The 21,900-nt window shown below is 43.0% G+C and overlaps 2 protein-coding genes across 3 annotated transcripts; both read right to left on the bottom strand.

Moving 5' to 3' along the window:
• Positions 1 to 218: 218 nt before the first annotated feature.
• LOC124027302 lies at positions 219 to 5,829 on the bottom strand. Its single transcript, XM_046339765.1, has 4 exons — positions 5,546 to 5,829; positions 1,248 to 2,168; positions 726 to 915; positions 219 to 449 (listed from the first exon to the last, which is right to left on the bottom strand). Exons 2-4 carry the CDS (start codon positions 2,069 to 2,071, stop codon positions 219 to 221), a joined length of 1,245 nt encoding a protein of 414 aa, XP_046195721.1. The 5' UTR covers positions 2,072 to 2,168; positions 5,546 to 5,829.
• A 372-nt stretch (positions 5,830 to 6,201) lies between these two features.
• LOC124027301 lies at positions 6,202 to 21,109 on the bottom strand. Of its 2 annotated transcripts, XM_046339764.1 has the most exons (5): positions 20,836 to 21,109; positions 20,343 to 20,544; positions 7,905 to 8,046; positions 7,111 to 7,349; positions 6,202 to 6,453 (listed from the first exon to the last, which is right to left on the bottom strand). In XM_046339764.1, exons 2-5 carry the CDS (start codon positions 20,408 to 20,410, stop codon positions 6,258 to 6,260), a joined length of 645 nt encoding a protein of 214 aa, XP_046195720.1. In that variant the 5' UTR covers positions 20,411 to 20,544; positions 20,836 to 21,109; the 3' UTR covers positions 6,202 to 6,257. The 2 variants fall into 2 exon arrangements, with proteins under 2 accessions (XP_046195720.1, XP_046195719.1); XM_046339763.1 differs by lacking the exon at positions 20,836 to 21,109 and having other exon boundaries at positions 20,343 to 20,621.
• Between the last annotated feature and the right edge of the window lie 791 nt (positions 21,110 to 21,900).

Below are 21,900 nucleotides of genomic sequence, written 5' to 3'. Positions count from 1 at the left end.
CATCGAGGATGTCTCCTTGGGCTCCTGGAAAGCTTCGAATAACTTCTTCCTTTCCTTGAGCTGGCGTACTGTCCCCTTGTCATAGGAACCTCTAACTTTCCCTAGTCGAACCAGGACCTGTTCCCTCTGGGTCTCTACACTGATCTCCTTCTGCATCTTCTTCCCCGCAAACAGACGGTCCTTCCCCCTGGCTCTTGTCCGACTTGGAAGGAAGGGTCTCAGTCAAGATTGACTTCCTTAGGGGGGATGTCCACATATTCCTGGGTGGGAGGATTGTTGTGGAGGCCCCTGGATCTCCTGAGGGACTGCTCACGTTGCACTGCCCGACGGATCTCCCTCTCGATGGGGGTCTCGTCGGCCGGAGGCGAGGTGAGGGTGGGGGTGGAGGTGGTGGTTTGGAGCTCCACAGTACTACCAGGGGAGAAGTCGGCAGATACGCCGCTGTCACTCTGGTTGTCATCGAACAAGTTGTTTCCCAACTTCATCTTTGAAGCTTTGCTGTGACTGTCTCTCGACATCAACAACCCAGAGTTTGTCCTCTTTTCTTCGCTCCGTTTCTCTTTTTTCTTCCTGTCTGCCTCGCCCGCTGTGCCAAGTCCACTCGCTCTCTGCCCTCTCTCTTCACCTGTTTGCCTGTTGTCTCCCTCCCTCTTTCCCACCTTTCTCTCTCCACCCGCCTGCTCTTTCACTACAACACAGCCAGAGCCAAGGAGATCTGCCTTGACCTGATTAGCTGGCTCCTTGGCGACTGTCGCCAGGGGCGGAGCCAGAGTTGCTCCCTTGAACACCTGTTGTGCTGCCACTTCCTGGTTACTATGATGCGTCAGAGCAGCAGTGACATTTCGTAACAACTGCTCCCCCTGCTGTTTGTCTGGTGTAACTACACCCGGGGGCTGAGCCAGGTCTACTAGGTGGCTACAAGAGGAGGATCTAGAGGAGGTGGATTGCTCAGGCTGAGGGAGTTTGCTTCTGGTACTGTCCAGCCTAACCCATTGCCTCCGGGCTGAGCTGATGTCTAAAGACTTGGAGTCAACACTCTGGTTCTCCTCTCCATCACCGGCAAGAGCTGATTCAGGATTTTCCGGGGACTCAGAGAATATGTCATCGGAACTCTCTCTTTTTAGTGGAGAGTGGGTGGTAGTTCTAGTTTCAGCAGCCTTCATAGTATCATGGTTGTTATTGTCTGACATTGTCTTCTCTCTGTCACCACTGATTGGGCACTCACTAACCTCTTGCTTGTCAGCTACCTGCACTGATGGGGGCTACTGCTAGTTTCAACAGGACCCCCTTCTACAGAAGCCTTCTCAGTAGCACACACCGTCTCTGACAGCCTCTGCTCAAATTCACTACTAGCTGGATTCAACTCCAACCGCACAGCGCCATTTTCCATCATCTCAACAGACTGAAACTCCTCTACTTTGTCTTCCTTGGCACCATCTTCTTCTTCTTTGTCTTCCTCCACAACGTCATCAAGGTGAGATCTCGAAGGCCACTCCTGGCTACCCTGGCTGTCAGATGATGACATTTCCTCCTCTACAGAGTTAGAGATCACCTCCACCTTACCATCACTGATACAGTCAATGGTCTCCTCTTCTTCTTCTTCCTCCTCCAATGCACGTGGCTGGGTCTCTGGAGCGCCCTCTGCAGGTGAGGCTTGGCCAGTGCAGGCAAGAGGCGACCGAAAAGCAGCGGCATCTTCCTCCTTCTCACAGTGATTGTCATCTATCATTTTAAGGTCTCGTTTCAATTCACTATCACCCACCTGAATTCTACTACTAGGCACCTGATTTACCCCAGAAAGTGCCTCCTGCTCCATTTTAGGAACCACTTCTGCCATTTTGTTTGTTGAGTCTGTAAGGTTCTCACTTGAGGGAGACACTTGGGGTCTAGGCTTTGGAGCATCTGGAGATTCTGACCCCAGGTCTTCTGACTTTGCCCTGGGTGCCTGTTTGACCAACGGGTGAGGAGGAGGGTCCATTTCGCCCTCCTCCATGCCCCAAACCTCGCTGGCCCACTCGTCCAATGAGTCAGCTGAGCTCTGTCGGTTGGCCACAGGCTCCATTGTTGCCATGATGAGACGGGTAGACTGCCAATTGGCTGGCTCTGTTGACTTGAAACAACAGTCTGGACTAGAACAGTTTATAACAGTCAGTATTCAGCAGGTCGGTCTGGGAGAAAGAGGACAGAGAGGATATGGAACGATTAGTGGAGCTGAACAAAAAACAAACCTGGCGTGAAAACCCATTTTCAGACCAATTTTCTGTCCTCTAGGCTACAAACGCATAAAGTCAAATAGTGTTGTATTATGTCATTCATACTGTATTCCCATACTCCTTACTGTTTGACACACCATTCACTCTGTGTTGTAAAGCTAAATGGTTTATACACCTGTTATAATGCCAACCAGTTGTTGTTGTTAATGCATTGCAGAATGGTTATGGTATTGTATTGTGTTAGTCTTTGGCAATGAGGTAAAATGACTAATACACACGATTCTCCTCCTCTGCAGTAGCCTGACGACTCAAACTGAATTCTTCCGCTGTTCTGTAGTTCGCTACGTACTTCAGTGAGGAGAAGAAACGTTCATGGGCGTGGCGCTCGGTTGGAGCAATATGGTTGGGTAGCCAGGCAACCTCTGCAGTGCAACTTGGAAAGTTTTCTGCTGAGTGGGTCAATCTTTAATGTGCTTAACCACCTCAGAGCCAGAGGCTCAGCAATGCTCTCTCTCACACACATGCATGCGAGTGTTGTACACCAGCTGAGTGAGCAGAACAATGGGTCTGTACTTTGTCCTCATTATTGCCATGGCACCCATGGCACCTCTCTCTCTCTCCCTTTCAAACAACTTGAATAGGTTCATTTACACTCCAAAACAGTCTCACCTTCTAATGTATCACTTAAGCCCCCAAAACATTATAGTATATTTTTCTCCCCATCCTTACTTTAATCAACACTTTCTCTCTAGCATCTCATTTATCCCCCTTCTCTCTCACAGTCACACTTTCTCTCTAGCATCTCATTTATCCCTCTTCTCTCTCCCACAGTCACACTTTCTCTCTAGCATCTCATTTATCCCCCTTCTCTATCCCACAGTCACACTTTCTCTCTAGCATCTCATTTATCCCCCTTCTCTCTCCCACAGTCACACTTTCTCTCTAGCATCTCATTTATCCCCCTTCTCTATCCCACAGTCACACTTTCTCTAAAGCATCTCATTTATCCCCCTTCTCTCTCCCACAGTCACACTTTCTCTCTAGCTATCTCATTTATCCCCCTTCTCTCTCCCACAGTCACACTTTCTCTAAAGCATCTCATTTATCCCCCTTCTCTCTCCCACAGTCACACTTTCTCTCTAGACATCTAATTTATCCCTCTTCTCTCTCCCACAGTCACACTTTCTCTCAAGCTGTCTCTCGCCCCCCTTCTCTCGCTTCCTGGTTAGTCAGGTCCCCAGTTTCTAACACCAGACAGAAAAAAAAGATTCTGCATCCATCCTCCCTGCTGCTAAACCATTCACAGTGTGATTCACAGTACTGTGGGTTTTACACACACACACACACACACACACACACACACACACACACACACACACACACACACACACACACACACACACACACACACACACACACACACACACACACACACACACACACACACACACACAGTGCCCTGAGTTTTGGCACGCGCTGTAAGGAATCATTAGCAGAGGCATGTGGGACAGAACAGAGAGGACTGGGGGTGAACCAATGGGATGAACAGTAGATCTGGGACAGTACGACAGTGTGCAGCGGTCCTGGCCTGGCATACTGCACGTTACATTCAGAAAACAATGCCATGTCCTGACCTGGACGTGATTACATTCACATAACAATGCCCTGTTAGAACGGACAAGCCTGGACACCTTCACTATGAATGGAGGAACATGGGATAGGACATGGGGTGATGGGTTTATAACTGGCCATAGGGGCCTACCCTGCAGGCTATTCATTGGTTCACCTCCTGCCCTGCAGGCTATTCATTGGTTCACCTCCTGCCCTGCAGGCTATTCATTGGTTCACCTCCTGCCCTGCAGGCTATTCATTGGTTCACCTCCTGCCCTGCAGGCTATTCATTGGTTCACCTCCTGCCCTGCAGGCTATTCATTGGTTCACCTCCTGCCCTGCAGGCTATTCATTGGTTCACCTCCTGCCCTGCAGGCTATTCATTGGTGGGAAAATGTTGTGGATAGAGCTAGAATATCAAGGTTGGACATGCACCTTTTTACAGATAAATGATATTGTGACAGACAAGGCTGTCCCCTCTAACCATTACATTTCTATCATCAAAGTAGATCATACTTTTTACAACATAAGAATATTGGAAACGTGCAAGTCAACCACAAAGGTAGTGTACATTGGGACGCAGCCTGACTTGGATTCCAACAGTGAATACATTTCAAATGGATATGTAAATGAGTGTTCCTCCACTTGAGAAAATAACAGGTCCTTGGGCTATGAAAGAGGAGGGACACACACACACATGAAAATGATGTTTCGCCACAGTAGGGAGGAGTAAACATTTAACTATTGTGAGAAAGAAAGCTCCTTAAATCCCTATTTAGGAACACACACACACACACAGACAGTCTTGTTTAACTAACCTTGTGGGGACACACAATTGATTCCCATTCAAAATCCTATTATCCCTAAACCCTGATTCAAACTTTATCCCCAAAACTTAACCTGAACACTAATTCTTGCCTTAACCCTAAACGGCTAGAATTAGCCTTTTTTTTCTTGTGGGGACTGACAAAATGTTCCCAGTTGGTCAGATGTTTTTTTGTTTACTCATCGTGTGAGGGAGCTGTTGTTGGAAAGGTGGAATCCTATGACGGTGCCATCTTTAACGTCACTGAGCTCTTCAGTAAGGCCATTCTACTCCCAATGTTTGTCTATGGAGATTGCATGGCGGTGTGCTCGATTTTACACAACTGTCAGCAACGGGTGTGACTGAACTAGCCGAATTCACTAATTCAAAGGGGTGTCCACATACTTTTGCATATATAGTGTATTTTACAGGGAGCACAAAGCTGACCTCCAATGGGACTGTCCCAGGATATTCCCATGTGCCGTGAGGTAACAGGGAGTTGGGAAGATGCAGATCAGTGGGATATAATATAATAGGCTAATATCTCTCCTCATTAGCAACGGGGCTAAACTTGATCAAAGGAGCTTCAGGAAATGTGATCATCATTAAATATACATTTCCCACAGGGGGTATTGCATATAAACTTCATATTTTCTTTTATGGCTGGCAATTATCTGGCAACTAGTGGTATGTAAAGTATGTTTTCCATGTAATAAACATTGTATTGAAAACATCAAACCAACAGCATATTACAAATGAGATCTGTAACAGGAATTTGTAATCTGATAAAGCTAACCTTTTCCACACAAGAAGGACTACACTGTACCAGTAGCATGGTTACATACGGTGCATGGCACACACTGTGACATCACTTTAAAAGGAGCCCCTCAATACCTAGTAAGTTTATGGCACCTACCTGTTGATATGGTATCGTCTGTGCTGGTGACGACGCCACTGGGCTGGAACGGTCCTGATACACAGGGGACCTTCTTATTCTTGTTGTGGAATTTGGGACGTCGATCCTACAGGTACGTCATGTCTAATCAGAACCAAGTACCCAAGTAGGACCATGTACCCAATAGTTCTGAAAGTAGGTTACTCTCTCCCTGGCCCTGTCCATGTCCGTACTCACACCCACATTTCCCCCCTTGCTTGTGCACGCCCACATCTGCAGAAACACTCTCTCTCTCTCACAAATGACAAATTGTTCACTGTTCCATCCAGTTTAATCTGAGAATTAACAGTATGAGAACTTTAATGCATGGACAAATGAGGTTATGCCAAATTATACAAAAGTAATCCAATTATAAAAGACTTTTCTTTCCCATTGTGCATAGAGTCCTAATGACGTCCCGACATTCCCGCTGGATCCCACTGTCTCTGTGAATTAGCTTCAACTCTGGGACATTAAATCAGTCTGTGAACGTAATTACATCTGTTAAAGAAGCAAAGAAGACAGAATAATATGACAAATCGTGCATCTTTTTCCCCTCAAAATTCTACAGGTCATCGACAAACAGTAAACACAGAAATATTGGATTACAAAACAGATGACAGAAAACGTGTGTCTCTACATCGGTCTCACGGCCCCCACTCTCTGATCGAGCTTCGTCGTCTCCTCCTCGTCCTCAGTGTTTCCAGGGGAGCTGATAGGAACCACAGAGGGCATCCCCCGGCTCCATCACCACTGGCGGCGGCAGCCCCATACACTCCACCTGTTTCCTGAACTCTTCCATCTCCTCTTCCTCCACCTCTCTCCCACCCTCCGTCTTCCTCAGCAGGTACAGGTCCGTGGACTCCCTCCTCCTGGAGCTCACCTCCCACCTAAAAAAATAATGATACTTTACTGTTGTGCTTTTCTTTCTTGTAGTCACACCGGCACTTGTTTTTCTCCCGTCACTGGTTTAGCTGATAGAGCGGATTCAACTCTTACCCTACGAGATCCAGAGCTTGCTGGTTCTCCTGTTCTACCTGATAATTCATTTCACCCACCCAAGTCTAAATCAGTCCCTGATTAGAGGTCCAGAGTTGAGTTTGAGGGTGATAGAGGCTATCCACTGGACACACACTGGTTGAATCAATGTTGTTTCCACGTCATTTCAGTGAAATGACTTCTGTGCCCAGTGGGTGTTTTGAAGAACGGTTCACTTGGAGTGATTGTAATGCAGAATGTGGTTGTTTCTACCTACCTGACCTGAGTTGAATAGCCTACACCAGTGTTTCTCAACTCCAGTCCTGATCTACCCCCCAACGGTACACATTCTTGCTGTAGCCCTGGGCAACCACACCTGATTCAACTTGTCAAGGCCTTGGTGATTGGTTGACTAGTAGAATCAGGTGTGTTTGTGTGGATCTACAACAGAAATGTGGGTACACCTGGACCAGAGTTGAAAAACACTGGAATACCCCCTAACAGTAAGTTGTTCTGGATAAGAGTGTCTGCTAAAATGGCTCAAATGTACAATTCTATAAATGACCCACTTCATCACCAGACAGTCTGGGCAGGAGGTCTCCAGGAAGACCCCAGTGAGGTTGAATCGGCCCCCCACGTCGAACTGGAAGGTGCTGTTGTCGTTGATGAGTGAGATATTGTAGGTTAGAGACTCGCATCGGCTGCCGAAACGGTTAGTCTGGGTGTAGTGGACGGTTGTGGTGGTGTTGGAGTTCTGGGTGGTGTTGGGGGTGGAGGGTGAAAACTCCATGGTGATGCCGTCTCTGGTCTGTGAGAGAGATGAGATGTGATTATTATTCGTTTTCATACAGAAACCACTATAGAAACAATCCATACAACATACAAAATTGTAACAGAACAATTACCGGTACAATGAACGTGGAAAGGCAGGTTAAATGTAGCCTAGTTGACAAGTGTGCTAAAAATCTATTTAAAGGGGGCAATCTGCAGATGTTACATCCATTTTTGGACTTAAACATTTATGATATTATTATGATTTATGATATTTATGATATGTACCCATTGATTCTTGAAGAATAGAACTTATAAATGCCTCATGAGCTTAGTTCAACTGCCATACCCCATACAGAACCCCAAATATAAGCTTGTTTTAATCCAATGTTTTGTAAACATTGTAAATGCCTCAAAATATGCTTAAAACTATAATTGTGATACCTTGGATGGTCAGTCCTTGCTTCCATAGCTCTGTCTATGAATTTGAGAGTGGTTACATTTTTCCAGGCCTATTCCTTGTTTTAACTTTGGACCAGGATCTGCAAAGGGTTCTAGGGAATAGGGTGCCACATAGTGGATAGGGTGCTACCTTGAGACTCTCCAGGGATGCAGGGTGGCTCAGGCTGCCTGCGACGAGGGCCCATTTCCTCAAGAGCTGCTGGTCTAGTCGTGGTGGATCCATGGGCTTAAGGAGGTCCTCACAGGCTAGAGCTGCAGCAGGAGCTGATTGGCTAAAAGGCAGGAAGTACAGGAGAGTCGTGGCACATAGAGCGAACATGGCTTCAGTGTCTAGGTCTCACTATATCTATGCACCAGTATATCTATCTACTGTGGGTCTATCTATAGCTATAGAATCTAAGATATGTATCACTATATCTATCTTATATATTTATATGTAGCACTATACCTACAGCATCTATCTACTGTATGTCTATGTGTCATTGATGTGTCTGTGTGTATGGAACACTGGTGCTGGGATAGAGGGGTCCAGTCTTATAGCTCTGCTATGGTACAATGTTCTTCAATGTCAGAAAGTTCCACAGTTGCAGAGTACCAGTAAACTGGCACTTTTCCAAGGCAATTCCAAGGTTGCGAAATAAAAACGATATTTTTTGTTAATCTATGTTCTGTGCTTATCTGGTGAAAAGTTGCATGCTTTTATCTGAGACATTATTCCATAGTGTCAAACATGAAACAATCCATGAGACTCATTTACGTCTAGTGTTCTCCTAACTCTTCTAGTGTTCTCCTAACTCTTCTAGTGTTCTCCTAACTCTTCTAGTGTTCTCCTAACTCTTCTAGTGTTCTCCTAACTCTTCTAGTGTTCTCCTAACTCTTCTAGTGTTCTCCTAACTCTTCTAGTGTTCTCCTAACTCTTCTAGTGTTCTCCTAACTCTTCTAGTGTTCTCCTACCTCTTCTAGTGTTCTCCTAACTCTTCTAGTGTTCTCCTAACTCTTCTAGTGTTCTCCTAACTCTTCTAGTGTTCTCCTAACTCTTCTAGTGTTCTCCTAACTCTTCTAGTGTTCTCCTAACTCTTCTAGTGTTCTCCTAACTCTTCTAGTGTTCTCCTAACTCTTCTAGTGTTCTCCTAACTCTTCTAGTGTTCTCCTAACTCTTCTAGTGTTCTCCTAACTCTTCTAGTGTTCTCCTAACTCTTCTAGTGTTCTCCTAACTCTTCTAGTGTTCTCCTAACTCTTCTAGTGTTCTCCTAACTCTTCTAGTGTTCTCCTAACTCTTCTAGTGTTCTCCTAACTCTTCTAGTGTTCTCCTACTCTTCTAGTGTTCTCCTAACTCTTCTAGTGTTCTCCTAACTCTTCTAGTGTTCTCCTAACTCTTCTAGTGTTCTCCTAACTCTTCTAGTGTTCTCCTAACTCTTCTAGTGTTCTCCTACCTCTTCTAGTGTTCTCCTAACTCTTCTAGTGTTCTCCTAACTCTTCTAGTGTTCTCCTACCTCTTCTAGTGTTCTCCTAACTCTTCTAGTGTTCTCCTAACTCTTCTAGTGTTCTCCTAACTCTTCTAGTGTTCTCCTAACTCTTCTAGTGTTCTCCTAACTCTTCTAGTGTTCTCCTAACTCTTCTAGTGTTCTCCTAACTCTTCTAGTGTTCTCCTAACTCTTCTAGTGTTCTCCTAACTCTTCTAGTGTTCTCCTAACTCTTCTAGTGTTCTCCTAACTCTTCTAGTGTTCTCCTAACTCTTCTAGTGTTCTCCTAACTCTTCTAGTGTTCTCCTACCTCTTCTAGTGTTCTCCTAACTCTTCTAGTGTTCTCCTAACTCTTCTAGTGTTCTCCTAACTCTTCTAGTGTTCTCCTAGTTTTTCTAGTGTTCTCCTAGTTTTTTTAGTGTTCTCCTAACTCTTCTAGTGTTCTCCTACCTCTTTTAGTGTTCTCCTAACTCTTCTAGTGTTCTCCTAGTTTTTCTAGTGTTCTCCTAGTTTTTCTAGTGTTCTCCTAACTCTTCTAGTGTTCTCCTACCTCTTTTAGTGTTCTCCTAATTCTTTTAGTGTTCTCCTAACTCTTCTAGTGTTCTTGTAGTGCTCTCCTAGTGTTCTCCTAACTCTTGTAGCGTTCTCCTAACTCTTGTAGTGTTCTCCTAACTCTTCTAGTGTTCTCCTAACTCTTCTAGTGTTCTCCTAATTCTTTTAGTGTTCTCTTAACTCTTCTAGTGTTCTCCTAACTCTTCTAGTGTTCTCCTAACTCTTCTAGTGTTCTCCTAACTCTTCTAGTGTTCTCCTAACTCTTCTAGTGTTCTCCTAACTCTTCTAGTGTTCTCCTAACTCTTCTAGTGCTCTCCTAGTGTTCTCCTAACTCTTCTAGTGTTATCCTAACTCTTCTAGTGTTCTTCTAGTGCTCTCCTAGTGTTCTCCTAACTCTTCTAGTGTTCTTCTAGTGCTCTCCTAGTGTTCTCCTAACTCTTCTAGTGTTCTTCTAGTGCTCTCCTAGTGTTCTCCTAACTCTTCTAGTGTTCTTCTAGTGCTCTCCTAGTGTTCTCCTAACTCTTCTAGTGTTCTTCTAGTGCTCTCCTAGTGTTCTCCTAACTCTTCTAGTGTTCTTCTAGTGCTCTCCTAGTGTTCTCCTAACTCTTCTAGTGTTCTTCTAGTGCTCTCCTAGTGTTCTCCTAACTCTTCTAGTGTTCTTCTAGTGCTCTCCTAGTGTTCTCCTAACTCTTCTAGTGATCTCCTAACTCTTCTAGTGTTCTCCTAACTCTTCTAGTGTTCTCCTAACTCTTCTATTGTTCTTCTAGTGCTCTCCTAGTGTTCTCCTAACTCTTCTAGTGTTCTCCTAACTCTTCTAGTGTTCTCCTAACTCTTCTAGTGTTCTCCTAACTCTTCTAGTGCTCTTCTAGTGTTCTCCTAACTCTTCTAGTGTTATCCTAACTCTTCTAGTGTTCTTCTAGTGTTATCCTAACTCTTCTAGTGTTCTTCTAGTGCTCTCCTAGTGTTATCCTAACTCTTCTAGTGTTCTTCTAGTGCTCTCCTAGTGTTCTCCTAACTCTTCTAGTGTTATCCTAACTCTTCTAGTGTTCTTCTAGTGCTCTCCTAGTGTTCTCCTAACTCTTCTAGTGTTATCCTAACTCTTCTAGTGTTCTTCTAGTGCTCTCCTAGTGTTCTCCTAACTCTTCTAGTGTTCTTCTAGTGCTCTCCTAGTGTTCTCCTAACTCTTCTAGTGTTCTTCTAGTGCTCTCCTAGTGTTCTCCTAACTCTTCTAGTGTTCTTCTAGTGCTCTCCTAGTGTTCTCCTAACTCTTCTAGTGTTCTTCTAGTGCTCTCCTAGTGTTCTCCTAACTCTTCTAGTGTTCTTCTAGTGCTCTCCTAGTGTTCTCCTAACTCTTCTAGTGTTCTTCTAGTGCTCTCCTAGTGTTCTCCTAACTCTTCTAGTGTTCTTCTAGTGCTCTCCTAGTGTTCTCCTAACTCTTCTAGTGTTCTCCTAACTCTTCTAGTGTTCTCCTAACTCTTCTAGTGTTCTCCTAACTCTTCTAGTGTTCTCCTAACTCTTCTAGTGTTCTTCTAGTGCTCTCCTAGTGTTCTCCTAACTCTTCTAGTGTTCTCCTAACTCTTCTAGTGTTCTCCTAACTCTTCTAGTGCTCTTCTAGTGTTCTCCTAACTCTTCTAGTGTTATCCTAACTCTTCTAGTGTTCTTCTAGTGTTATCCTAACTCTTCTAGTGTTCTTCTAGTGCTCTCCTAGTGTTATCCTAACTCTTCTAGTGTTCTTCTAGTGCTCTCCTAGTGTTCTCCTAACTCTTCTAGTGTTATCCTAACTCTTCTAGTGTTCTTCTAGTGCTCTCCTAGTGTTCTCCTAACTCTTCTAGTGTTATCCTAACTCTTCTAGTGTTCTTCTAGTGCTCTCCTAGTGTTATCCTAACTCTTCTAGTGTTCTTCTAGTGCTCTCCTAGTGTTCTCCTAACTCTTCTAGTGTTATCCTAACTCTTCTAGTGTTCTTCTAGTGCTCTCCTAGTGTTCTCCTAACTCTTCTAGTGTTCTTCTAGTGCTCTCCTAGTGTTCTCCTAACTCTTCTAGTGTTCTTCTAGTGCTCTCCTAGTGTTCTCCTAACTCTTCTAGTGTTCTCTAATTCGTTTAGTGTTCTCTTAACTCTTCTAGTGTTATCCTAACTCTTCTAGTGTTCTTCTAGTGTTATCCTAACTCTCCTAGTGTTATCCTAACTCTTCTAGTGTTCTTCTAGTGCTCTCCTAGTGTTCTCCTAACTCTTCTAGTGTTCTTCTAGTGCTCTCCTAGTGTTCTCCTAACTCTTCTAGTGTTCTTCTAGTGCTCTCCTAGTGTTCTCCTAACTCTTCTAGTGTTCTTCTAGTGCTCTCCTAGTGTTCTCCTAACTCTTCTAGTGTTCTCCTAATTCTTTTAGTGTTCTCTTAACTCTTCTAGTGTTCTCCTAACTCTTCTAGTGTTCTCCTACCTCTTCTAGTGTTCTCCTAACTCTTCTAGTGTTCTCCTAACTCTTCTAGTGTTCTCCTAACTCTTCTAGTGTTCTCCTAACTCTTCTAGTGTTCTCCTAACTCTTCTAGTGTTCTCCTACCTCTTCTAGTGTTCTCCTAACTCTTCTAGTGTTCTCCTAACTCTTCTAGTGTTCTCCTACCTCTTCTAGTGTTCTCCTAACTCTTCTAGTGTTCTCCTAACTCTTCTAGTGTTCTCCTAACTCTTCTAGTGTTCTCCTAACTCTTCTAGTGTTCTCCTAACTCTTCTAGTGTTCTCCTAACTCTTCTAGTGTTCTCCTAACTCTTCTAGTGTTCTCCTAACTCTTCTAGTGTTCTCCTAACTCTTCTAGTGTTCTCCTAACTCTTCTAGTGTTCTCCTAACTCTTCTAGTGTTCTCCTAACTCTTCTAGTGTTCTCCTAACTCTTCTAGTGTTCTCCTACCTCTTCTAGTGTTCTCCTAACTCTTCTAGTGTTCTCCTAACTCTTCTAGTGTTCTCCTAACTCTTCTAGTGTTCTCCTAGTTTTTCTAGTGTTCTCCTAGTTTTTTTAGTGTTCTCCTAACTCTTCTAGTGTTCTCCTACCTCTTTTAGTGTTCTCCTAACTCTTCTAGTGTTCTCCTAGTTTTTCTAGTGTTCTCCTAGTTTTTCTAGTGTTCTCCTAACTCTTCTAGTGTTCTCCTACCTCTTTTAGTGTTCTCCTAATTCTTTTAGTGTTCTCCTAACTCTTCTAGTGTTCTTGTAGTGCTCTCCTAGTGTTCTCCTAACTCTTGTAGCGTTCTCCTAACTCTTGTAGTGTTCTCCTAACTCTTCTAGTGTTCTCCTAACTCTTCTAGTGTTCTCCTAACTCTTCTAGTGTTCTCCTAACTCTTCTAGTGTTCTCCTAACTCTTCTAGTGTTCTCCTAACTCTTCTAGTGCTCTCCTAGTGTTCTCCTAACTCTTCTAGTGTTATCCTAACTCTTCTAGTGTTCTTCTAGTGCTCTCCTAGTGTTCTCCTAACTCTTCTAGTGTTCTTCTAGTGCTCTCCTAGTGTTCTCCTAACTCTTCTAGTGTTCTTCTAGTGCTCTCCTAGTGTTCTCCTAACTCTTCTAGTGTTCTTCTAGTGCTCTCCTAGTGTTCTCCTAACTCTTCTAGTGTTCTTCTAGTGCTCTCCTAGTGTTCTCCTAACTCTTCTAGTGTTCTTCTAGTGCTCTCCTAGTGTTCTCCTAACTCTTCTAGTGTTCTTCTAGTGCTCTCCTAGTGTTCTCCTAACTCTTCTAGTGTTCTTCTAGTGCTCTCCTAGTGTTCTCCTAACTCTTCTAGTGATCTCCTAACTCTTCTAGTGTTCTCCTAACTCTTCTAGTGTTCTCCTAACTCTTCTATTGTTCTTCTAGTGCTCTCCTAGTGTTCTCCTAACTCTTCTAGTGTTCTCCTAACTCTTCTAGTGTTCTCCTAACTCTTCTAGTGTTCTCCTAACTCTTCTAGTGCTCTTCTAGTGTTCTCCTAACTCTTCTAGTGTTATCCTAACTCTTCTAGTGTTCTTCTAGTGTTATCCTAACTCTTCTAGTGTTCTTCTAGTGCTCTCCTAGTGTTATCCTAACTCTTCTAGTGTTCTTCTAGTGCTCTCCTAGTGTTCTCCTAACTCTTCTAGTGTTATCCTAACTCTTCTAGTGTTCTTCTAGTGCTCTCCTAGTGTTCTCCTAACTCTTCTAGTGTTATCCTAACTCTTCTAGTGTTCTTCTAGTGCTCTCCTAGTGTTCTCCTAACTCTTCTAGTGTTCTTCTAGTGCTCTCCTAGTGTTCTCCTAACTCTTCTAGTGTTCTTCTAGTGCTCTCTAGTGTTCTCCTAACTCTTCTAGTGTTCTTCTAGTGCTCTCCTAGTGTTCTCCTAACTCTTCTAGTGTTCTTCTAGTGCTCTCCTAGTGTTCTCCTAACTCTTCTAGTGTTCTTCTAGTGCTCTCCTAGTGTTCTCCTAACTCTTCTAGTGTTCTTCTAGTGCTCTCCTAGTGTTCTCCTAACTCTTCTAGTGTTCTTCTAGTGCTCTCCTAGTGTTCTCCTAACTCTTCTAGTGTTCTCCTAACTCTTCTAGTGTTCTCCTAACTCTTCTAGTGTTCTCCTAACTCTTCTAGTGTTCTCCTAACTCTTCTAGTGTTCTTCTAGTGCTCTCCTAGTGTTCTCCTAACTCTTCTAGTGTTCTCCTAACTCTTCTAGTGTTCTCCTAACTCTTCTAGTGCTCTTCTAGTGTTCTCCTAACTCTTCTAGTGTTATCCTAACTCTTCTAGTGTTCTTCTAGTGTTATCCTAACTCTTCTAGTGTTCTTCTAGTGCTCTCCTAGTGTTATCCTAACTCTTCTAGTGTTCTTCTAGTGCTCTCCTAGTGTTCTCCTAACTCTTCTAGTGTTATCCTAACTCTTCTAGTGTTCTTCTAGTGCTCTCCTAGTGTTCTCCTAACTCTTCTAGTGTTATCCTAACTCTTCTAGTGTTCTTCTAGTGCTCTCCTAGTGTTCTCCTAACTCTTCTAGTGTTATCCTAACTCTTCTAGTGTTCTTCTAGTGCTCTCCTAGTGTTATCCTAACTCTTCTAGTGTTCTTCTAGTGCTCTCCTAGTGTTCTCCTAACTCTTCTAGTGTTATCCTAACTCTTCTAGTGTTCTTCTAGTGCTCTCCTAGTGTTCTCCTAACTCTTCTAGTGTTCTTCTAGTGCTCTCCTAGTGTTCTCCTAACTCTTCTAGTGTTCTTCTAGTGCTCTCCTAGTGTTCTCCTAACTCTTCTAGTGTTCTCCTAATTCGTTTAGTGTTCTCTTAACTCTTCTAGTGTTATCCTAACTCTTCTAGTGTTCTTCTAGTGTTATCCTAACTCTCCTAGTGTTATCCTAACTCTTCTAGTGTTCTTCTAGTGCTCTCCTAGTGTTCTCCTAACTCTTCTAGTGTTCTTCTAGTGCTCTCCTAGTGTTCTCCTAACTCTTCTAGTGTTCTTCTAGTGCTCTCCTAGTGTTCTCCTAACTCTTCTAGTGTTCTTCTAGTGCTCTCCTAGTGTTCTCCTAACTCTTCTAGTGTTCTCCTAATTCTTTTAGTGTTCTCTTAACTCTTCTAGTGTTCTCCTAACTCTTCTAGTGTTCTCCTAACTCTTCTAGTGTTCATCTAGTGCTCTCCTAGTGTTCTCTTAACTCTTCTAGTGTTCTCCTAACTCTTCTAGTGTTCTCCTAACTCTTCTAGTGTTCATCTAGTGCTCTCCTAGTGTTCTCCTAACTCTTCTAGTGTTCATCTAGTGCTCTCCTAGTGTTCTCCTAACTCTTCTAGTGTTCTTCTAGTGCTCTCCTAGTGTTCTCTTAACTCTTCTAGTGTTCTCCTAACTCTTCTAGTGTTCTCCTAACTCTTCTAGTGTTCTTCTAGTGCTCTCCTAGTGTTCTCCTAACTCTTCTAGTGTTCTTCTAGTGCTCTCCTAGTGTTCTCCTAACTCTTCTAGTGTTCTTCTAGTGCTCTCCTAGTGTTCTCCTAACTCTTCTAGTGTTCTTCTAGTGCTCTCCTAGTGTTCTCCTAACTCTTCTAGTGTTCTTCTAGTGCTCTCCTAGTGTTCTCCTAACTCTTCTAGTGTTCTTCTAGTGCTCTCCTAGTGTTCTCCTAACTCTTCTAGTGTTCTTCTAGTGCTCTCCTAGTGTTCTCCTAACTCTTCTAGTGATCTCCTAACTCTTCTAGTGTTCTCCTAACTCTTCTAGTGTTCTCCTAACTCTTCTATTGTTCTTCTAGTGCTCTCCTAGTGTTCTCCTAACTCTTCTAGTGTTCTCCTAACTCTTCTAGTGTTCTCCTAACTCTTCTAGTGTTCTCCTAACTCTTCTAGTGCTCTTCTAGTGTTCTCCTAACTCTTCTAGTGTTATCCTAACTCTTCTAGTGTTCTTCTAGTGTTATCCTAACTCTTCTAGTGTTCTTCTAGTGCTCTCCTAGTGTTATCCTAACTCTTCTAGTGTTCTTCTAGTGCTCTCCTAGTGTTCTCCTAACTCTTCTAGTGTTATCCTAACTCTTCTAGTGTTCTTCTAGTGCTCTCCTAGTGTTCTCCTAACTCTTCTAGTGTTATCCTAACTCTTCTAGTGTTCTTCTAGTGCTCTCCTAGTGTTCTCCTAACTCTTCTAGTGTTCTTCTAGTGCTCTCCTAGTGTTCTCCTAACTCTTCTAGTGTTCTTCTAGTGCTCTCCTAGTGTTCTCCTAACTCTTCTAGTGTTCTTCTAGTGCTCTCCTAGTGTTCTCCTAACTCTTCTAGTGTTCTTCTAGTGCTCTCCTAGTGTTCTCCTAACTCTTCTAGTGTTCTTCTAGTGCTCTCCTAGTGTTCTCCTAACTCTTCTAGTGTTCTTCTAGTGCTCTCCTAGTGTTCTCCTAACTCTTCTAGTGTTCTTCTAGTGCTCTCCTAGTGTTCTCCTAACTCTTCTAGTGTTCTCCTAACTCTTCTAGTGTTCTCCTAACTCTTCTAGTGTTCTCCTAACTCTTCTAGTGTTCTCCTAACTCTTCTAGTGTTCTTCTAGTGCTCTCCTAGTGTTCTCCTAACTCTTCTAGTGTTCTCCTAACTCTTCTAGTGTTCTCCTAACTCTTCTAGTGCTCTTCTAGTGTTCTCCTAACTCTTCTAGTGTTATCCTAACTCTTCTAGTGTTCTTCTAGTGTTATCCTAACTCTTCTAGTGTTCTTCTAGTGCTCTCTAGTGTTATCCTAACTCTTCTAGTGTTCTTCTAGTGCTCTCTAGTGTTCTCCTAACTCTTCTAGTGTTATCCTAACTCTTCTAGTGTTCTTCTAGTGCTCTCCTAGTGTTCTCCTAACTCTTCTAGTGTTATCCTAACTCTTCTAGTGTTCTTCTAGTGCTCTCCTAGTGTTCTCCTAACTCTTCTAGTGTTATCCTAACTCTTCTAGTGTTCTTCTAGTGCTCTCCTAGTGTTCTCCTAACTCTTCTAGTGTTCTTCTAGTGCTCTCCTAGTGTTCTCCTAACTCTTCTAGTGTTCTTCTAGTGCTCTCCTAGTGTTCTCCTAACTCTTCTAGTGTTCTCCTAATTCGTTTAGTGTTCTCTTAACTCTTCTAGTGTTATCCTAACTCTTCTAGTGTTCTTCTAGTGTTATCCTAACTCTCCTAGTGTTATCCTAACTCTTCTAGTGTTCTTCTAGTGCTCTCCTAGTGTTCTCCTAACTCTTCTAGTGTTCTTCTAGTGCTCTCCTAGTGTTCTCCTAACTCTTCTAGTGTTCTTCTAGTGCTCTCCTAGTGTTCTCCTAACTCTTCTAGTGTTCTTCTAGTGCTCTCCTAGTGTTCTCCTAACTCTTCTAGTGTTCTCCTAATTCTTTTAGTGTTCTCTTAACTCTTCTAGTGTTCTCCTAACTCTTCTAGTGTTCTTCTAGTGCTCTCCTAGTGTTCTCTTAACTCTTCTAGTGCTCTCCTAGTGTTCTCCTAACTCTTCTAGTGTTCTCCTAACTCTTCTAGTGTTCATCTAGTGCTCTCCTAGTGTTCTCTTAACTCTCCTAGTGTTCTCCTAACTCTTCTAGTGTTCATCTAGTGCTCTCCTAGTGTTCTCCTAACTCTTCTAGTGTTCTCCTAACTCTTCTAGTGTTCATCTAGTGCTCTCCTAGTGTTCTCTTAACTCTCCTAGTGTTCTCCTAACTCTTCTAGTGTTCATCTAGTGCTCTCCTAGTGTTCTCTTAACTCTCCTAGTGTTCTCCTAACTCTTCTAGTGTTCATCTAGTGCTCTCCTAGTGTTCTCCTAACTCTTCTAGTGTTCTTCTAGTGCTCTCCTAGTGTTCTCTTAACTCTTCTAGTGTTCTCCTAACTCTTCTAGTGTTCTCCTAACTCTTCTAGTGTTCATCTAGTGCTCTCCTAGTGTTCTCTTAACTCTTCTAGTGTTCTCCTAACTCTTCTAGTGTTCTCCTAACTCTTCTAGTGTTCATCTAGTGCTCTCCTAGTGTTCTCCTAACTCTTCTAGTGTTCTTCTAGTGCTCTCCTAGTGTTCTCTTAACTCTTCTAGTGTTCTCCTAACTCTTCTAGTGTTCTCCTAACTCTTCTAGTGTTCATCTAGTGCTCTCCTAGTGTTCTCTTAACTCTCCTAGTGTTCTCCTAACTCTTCTAGTGTTCATCTAGTGCTCTCCTAGTGTTCTCCTAACACTTCTAGGATTCTCCTAGTTTTTCTGCAGACATACAGTGTATCAATTGTGTTATTGACTATACGTTTGTTTATCCCATGTGTAACTCTGTTTTGCTTTATCTTGGCCAGGCCGCAGTTGTAAATGAGAACTTTTTCTCAACTAGCCTACCTGGTTAAATAAAGGTGAAATAACATTTTAAGAATTGCCCTGGTACAATACGAAGTGCAATTAACCTGTTGTATGTTCAGAGCACTGGTGTGGCTTAGCATCGTACCGCAATGAGGTATTTATTTAACAATTCTAACTTTTACTTTCATGTCTATAAATGCCTAGTTGTGGAAATTGGAACACCCTGGATAAAAACAGGTTTGTATTGTTCGTAGAGATTCTGCCTTTGTTGACAAGAAAAGTTTGGCTTGTAAAACCCTATGGTTTAGAGTTGGTTGATTTTCCAGATTAACTGACCTTCATTTCTTGGAAAGTAATGATGGACTGTCATATCTCTTTGCTTATTTGAGCTGTTCTTGCCATAATATGGACTTGGTATTTTACCAAATAGGGCCATCTTCTGTATACCACCCCTACCTTATCACAACACAACTGATTGGCTCAAACATATTAAGAAGAAAATACATTTCACAATTTAACAAGGCACACCTGTTAATTGAAATGCATTCCAGGTAACTACTTCATGAAGCTGGTTTAGAGAATTCCAAGAGTGTGCAAAGCTGTCATCAAGGCTAAGGGTGGCTACTTTTAAAGAATCTAAAATATATTTGAATTTGTTTAACACTTTTTAGGTTACTACAATGATTCCATATGTGTTATTTCATAGTTTTGATGTCTTCACTTTTATTCTACAATGTAGAAAACAGTAAAAATGAAGAAAAACCCTTGAATGAGTAGGTGTGTTGACTGGTACTGTACTTCAAAATACACAATATACAAATATCTTTAAAAACCTAAATACTCTTAAAACGTGAAAACATTCTATCGAAAATATTTTTTGGGGGGGAATATTTAGGTTTATAACACCACAGCAGAAGATTCTGATGAGTAAGCTAAAAGTGAAGCCCGACAGCGTTCTCTACTACATGGTTTCCCAACCCTCTCCTCGCCCCCCAGACGGTTCACATTTTTGTTTTAACCCTGAACTGGCACACCTGATTCAAATAGTCAACACCCAAAATGAGCTCCTGTAAAACTGCAGGCCTTAACACTGAGAAAGTGTAATGGCATCAGCTCCTAACAAAGTTTTAGCTCTGAATAGTGTGGACCCTATAGACTCTGGAAAAGTGTTAAATTGAACACTCAGAGTTGATTCAATGCTGAAGAATTTGCTGTGAACATCCCTACTGGATTCCACTGTCTCTGTGAATTAACTGAAGCTCTAGGACTTTAACTCAATGAATGTCATTAAATCTGTTAAAGAAGCCAGAATATGATGAATCATTCAGTACAGTACAAGCATACAGTACATTGACAAACAGTACATACAGAACTGATTTATTACAACACAGAAAAAAAGTGTCACCACGTCTCTCTTTCACTGCCCCGTCTCTCCCAGAATTTATACTTCCATCACATTGATGGGTCTTCTTCTACCCGTCTTAAGAGGGCCGGGAATCAGGGACGAGAGGAATCACAGAGGGATTTCCCAAGATACATCAGCACTGACGACGGGAAGAACGCCACGTTTCCTGAACTCCTCCATCTCCTCTTCCTCCACCTCTGTCCCGTCCCGTCCTCCACCTCTGTCCCGTCCCGCCCTCCACCTCTGTCCCGCCCCGACCCGCCCTCCACCTGTCCCGCCCTCCACCTCTTTCCCGCCACGCCCTCCACCTCTGTCCCGTCCTCCACCTTCCTCAGGAAATACAGCTCCGTGACACCCTTATTACGGACCTCACCTTGTATTGAAAAGGAGATGAGATACCATTACCTTAGCTTGAATAACATCTTTAATGAGACCAAACAGGTTTATGTTCCACAGAGCATTATGGGTACTGTAGTTAATCATGCTACCCACCTCATCACCAGGAAGTCTGGGCAGGAGGTCTCCAGGGAGACCCCAGTGATGTTCCAAAAGCCCCTCATGTCTAACTGGAAGGTGCTGTTGCCGTTGACAATGGGGATGCTGTCGGGTATATACACTACTTGCACCAGCCGCCATGCCGGTTCCGGTTCTGGTGTTGGTAGCAGATGTAAACTCCATGGTGACTGTCTTCTCTCTGTGAGAGAAGAGATGTGGTTATTATTGGTTTTCATACAGCAGCCACAAAAACAATAGAAACAATCACAATATTTAAAAAAAAACTATAAAAAAACAATTGCAATGAATAAATGGGGAATGACAAGTAAAATGCAATTTAATCCAAAATGGCACCCTATTCCCTTTATCAAGCTTTAATTTAGACCACGGACAAAAGCAGTGCTCTACATACAGGGAAGAGGGTGCCATGTAGGGAATAGGGTGCTACCTTGAGAGCTAATTTGGTTGAGTAATACCAGGGGTGGCTCACACTGTCTACGATGAGGGCCCATCTTCCCAAGAGCTGCTGGTCTAGTCGTTGTGGATCCATGGGCTTAAGGAGGTCCTCACAGCCTAGAGCAGCAGCAGGAGCTGATTGGCTCGAAGACAGGAAGCAGAGGAGAGCTGTGGCATATAGAGCGAACATGGCTTCAGTATCTAGGTTTCACTATATCTATACACCATATCTACAGTATATCTATCATATCTAAAACATGTATCACTATAATTATCTTGTATTTCTATATCAACAGTATGTCTATACTTCATTGATGTGTCTGTGTGTATAGAACACTGGTGCTGGGATAGAGGGGTCCAGTCAAAGCTCTGCTGTCCTGCTATGGTGAAATGTTCTTGAAATGTCAGAAAGTTGCACAGTTATAGTGCCAGGAAAAGGACTCTTTTCTATGGCAAATTCCAGGATTGCAAAATAAAAAAAGTTTTTTTAATGCTCATCTCATGTACAGTTTTGTGCTCATTCAAACCAGTGATCTTTTGGTTACTGTCCCAATGCTCTTAGCCACTAGGCTACCTGCTGTCCCATTTTTATACTCTCCCAATTAATACATTTCTTAGTAAGAGTTTTTTCTACAGACAAACAGTATTGCTTTGGTATAGCATACTTAAGTAATAAGGCACGAGAGGGGTGTGGTATTTGGCCAATATACCAAGGCTAAAGGCTGTTCTTATGCACAAATCAACACGGAGTGCCTGGATACAGGCCATGATATATTGGCCACATACCACAAACCCCTGAGGTGTCTTATTGCTATTATAAACTGGTTACCAAGGAAACAAATGACTGGTTTTGTCATACCCGTGGTATACGGTCTGATATACCACAGCTATCAGACAATCAGCATCCAGGGCACAAACCACACAGTTCATAAAATACAATGACCTTTGCTATGTTCAGAGCACTGGTGTGGCAAAAGCCTGTGTGGGAAAAAGTTAGTGTCTGCATTCCAAATGGCACCCTAGTGCCCAAGAGCCCTGGTCAAAGATAGTGCACTATGAAGGGAGCGGGGTGCCATTTGGGATGCACAGTTGTGTGTTT

This window comes from Oncorhynchus gorbuscha, unplaced genomic scaffold (genome assembly GCF_021184085.1).
Source record: "Oncorhynchus gorbuscha isolate QuinsamMale2020 ecotype Even-year unplaced genomic scaffold, OgorEven_v1.0 Un_scaffold_3080, whole genome shotgun sequence".
Lineage (NCBI taxonomy): Eukaryota > Metazoa > Chordata > Actinopteri > Salmoniformes > Salmonidae > Oncorhynchus > Oncorhynchus gorbuscha.
The sequence above is the reverse complement of the archived record's forward strand: the minus strand, read 5'-3'. Positions and strand labels throughout refer to the sequence as shown.

What these genes read in the sequence shown, in the direction of transcription:
- LOC124027301 (XM_046339763.1), bottom strand. Translation starts at nt 20,581, where the DNA reads ATGAAAACCAATAATAACCACATCTCTTCTCTCACAGAGAGAAGACAG. An exon ending in CATCCCTGGAGAGTCTCAAG is followed by an intron (nt 7,350 to 7,904) that starts GTAGCACCCTAT and finishes TCTCTCTCACAG; the next exon opens with ACCAGAGACGGCATCACCAT. An exon ending in CCAGACTGTCTGGTGATGAA is followed by an intron (nt 6,454 to 7,110) that starts GTGGGTCATTTA and finishes TTATTTTTTTAG; the next exon opens with GTGGGAGGTGAGCTCCAGGA.
- LOC124027302 (XM_046339765.1), bottom strand. Translation starts at nt 2,071, where the DNA reads ATGGCAACAATGGAGCCTGTGGCCAACCGACAGAGCTCAGCTGACTCA. An exon ending in AGTAGCCCCCATCAGTGCAG is followed by an intron (nt 916 to 1,247) that starts GTAGCTGACAAG and finishes CTCCTCTTGTAG; the next exon opens with CCACCTAGTAGACCTGGCTC. An exon ending in CCAAGGAGCCAGCTAATCAG is followed by an intron (nt 450 to 725) that starts GTCAAGGCAGAT and finishes GATGACAACCAG; the next exon opens with AGTGACAGCGGCGTATCTGC.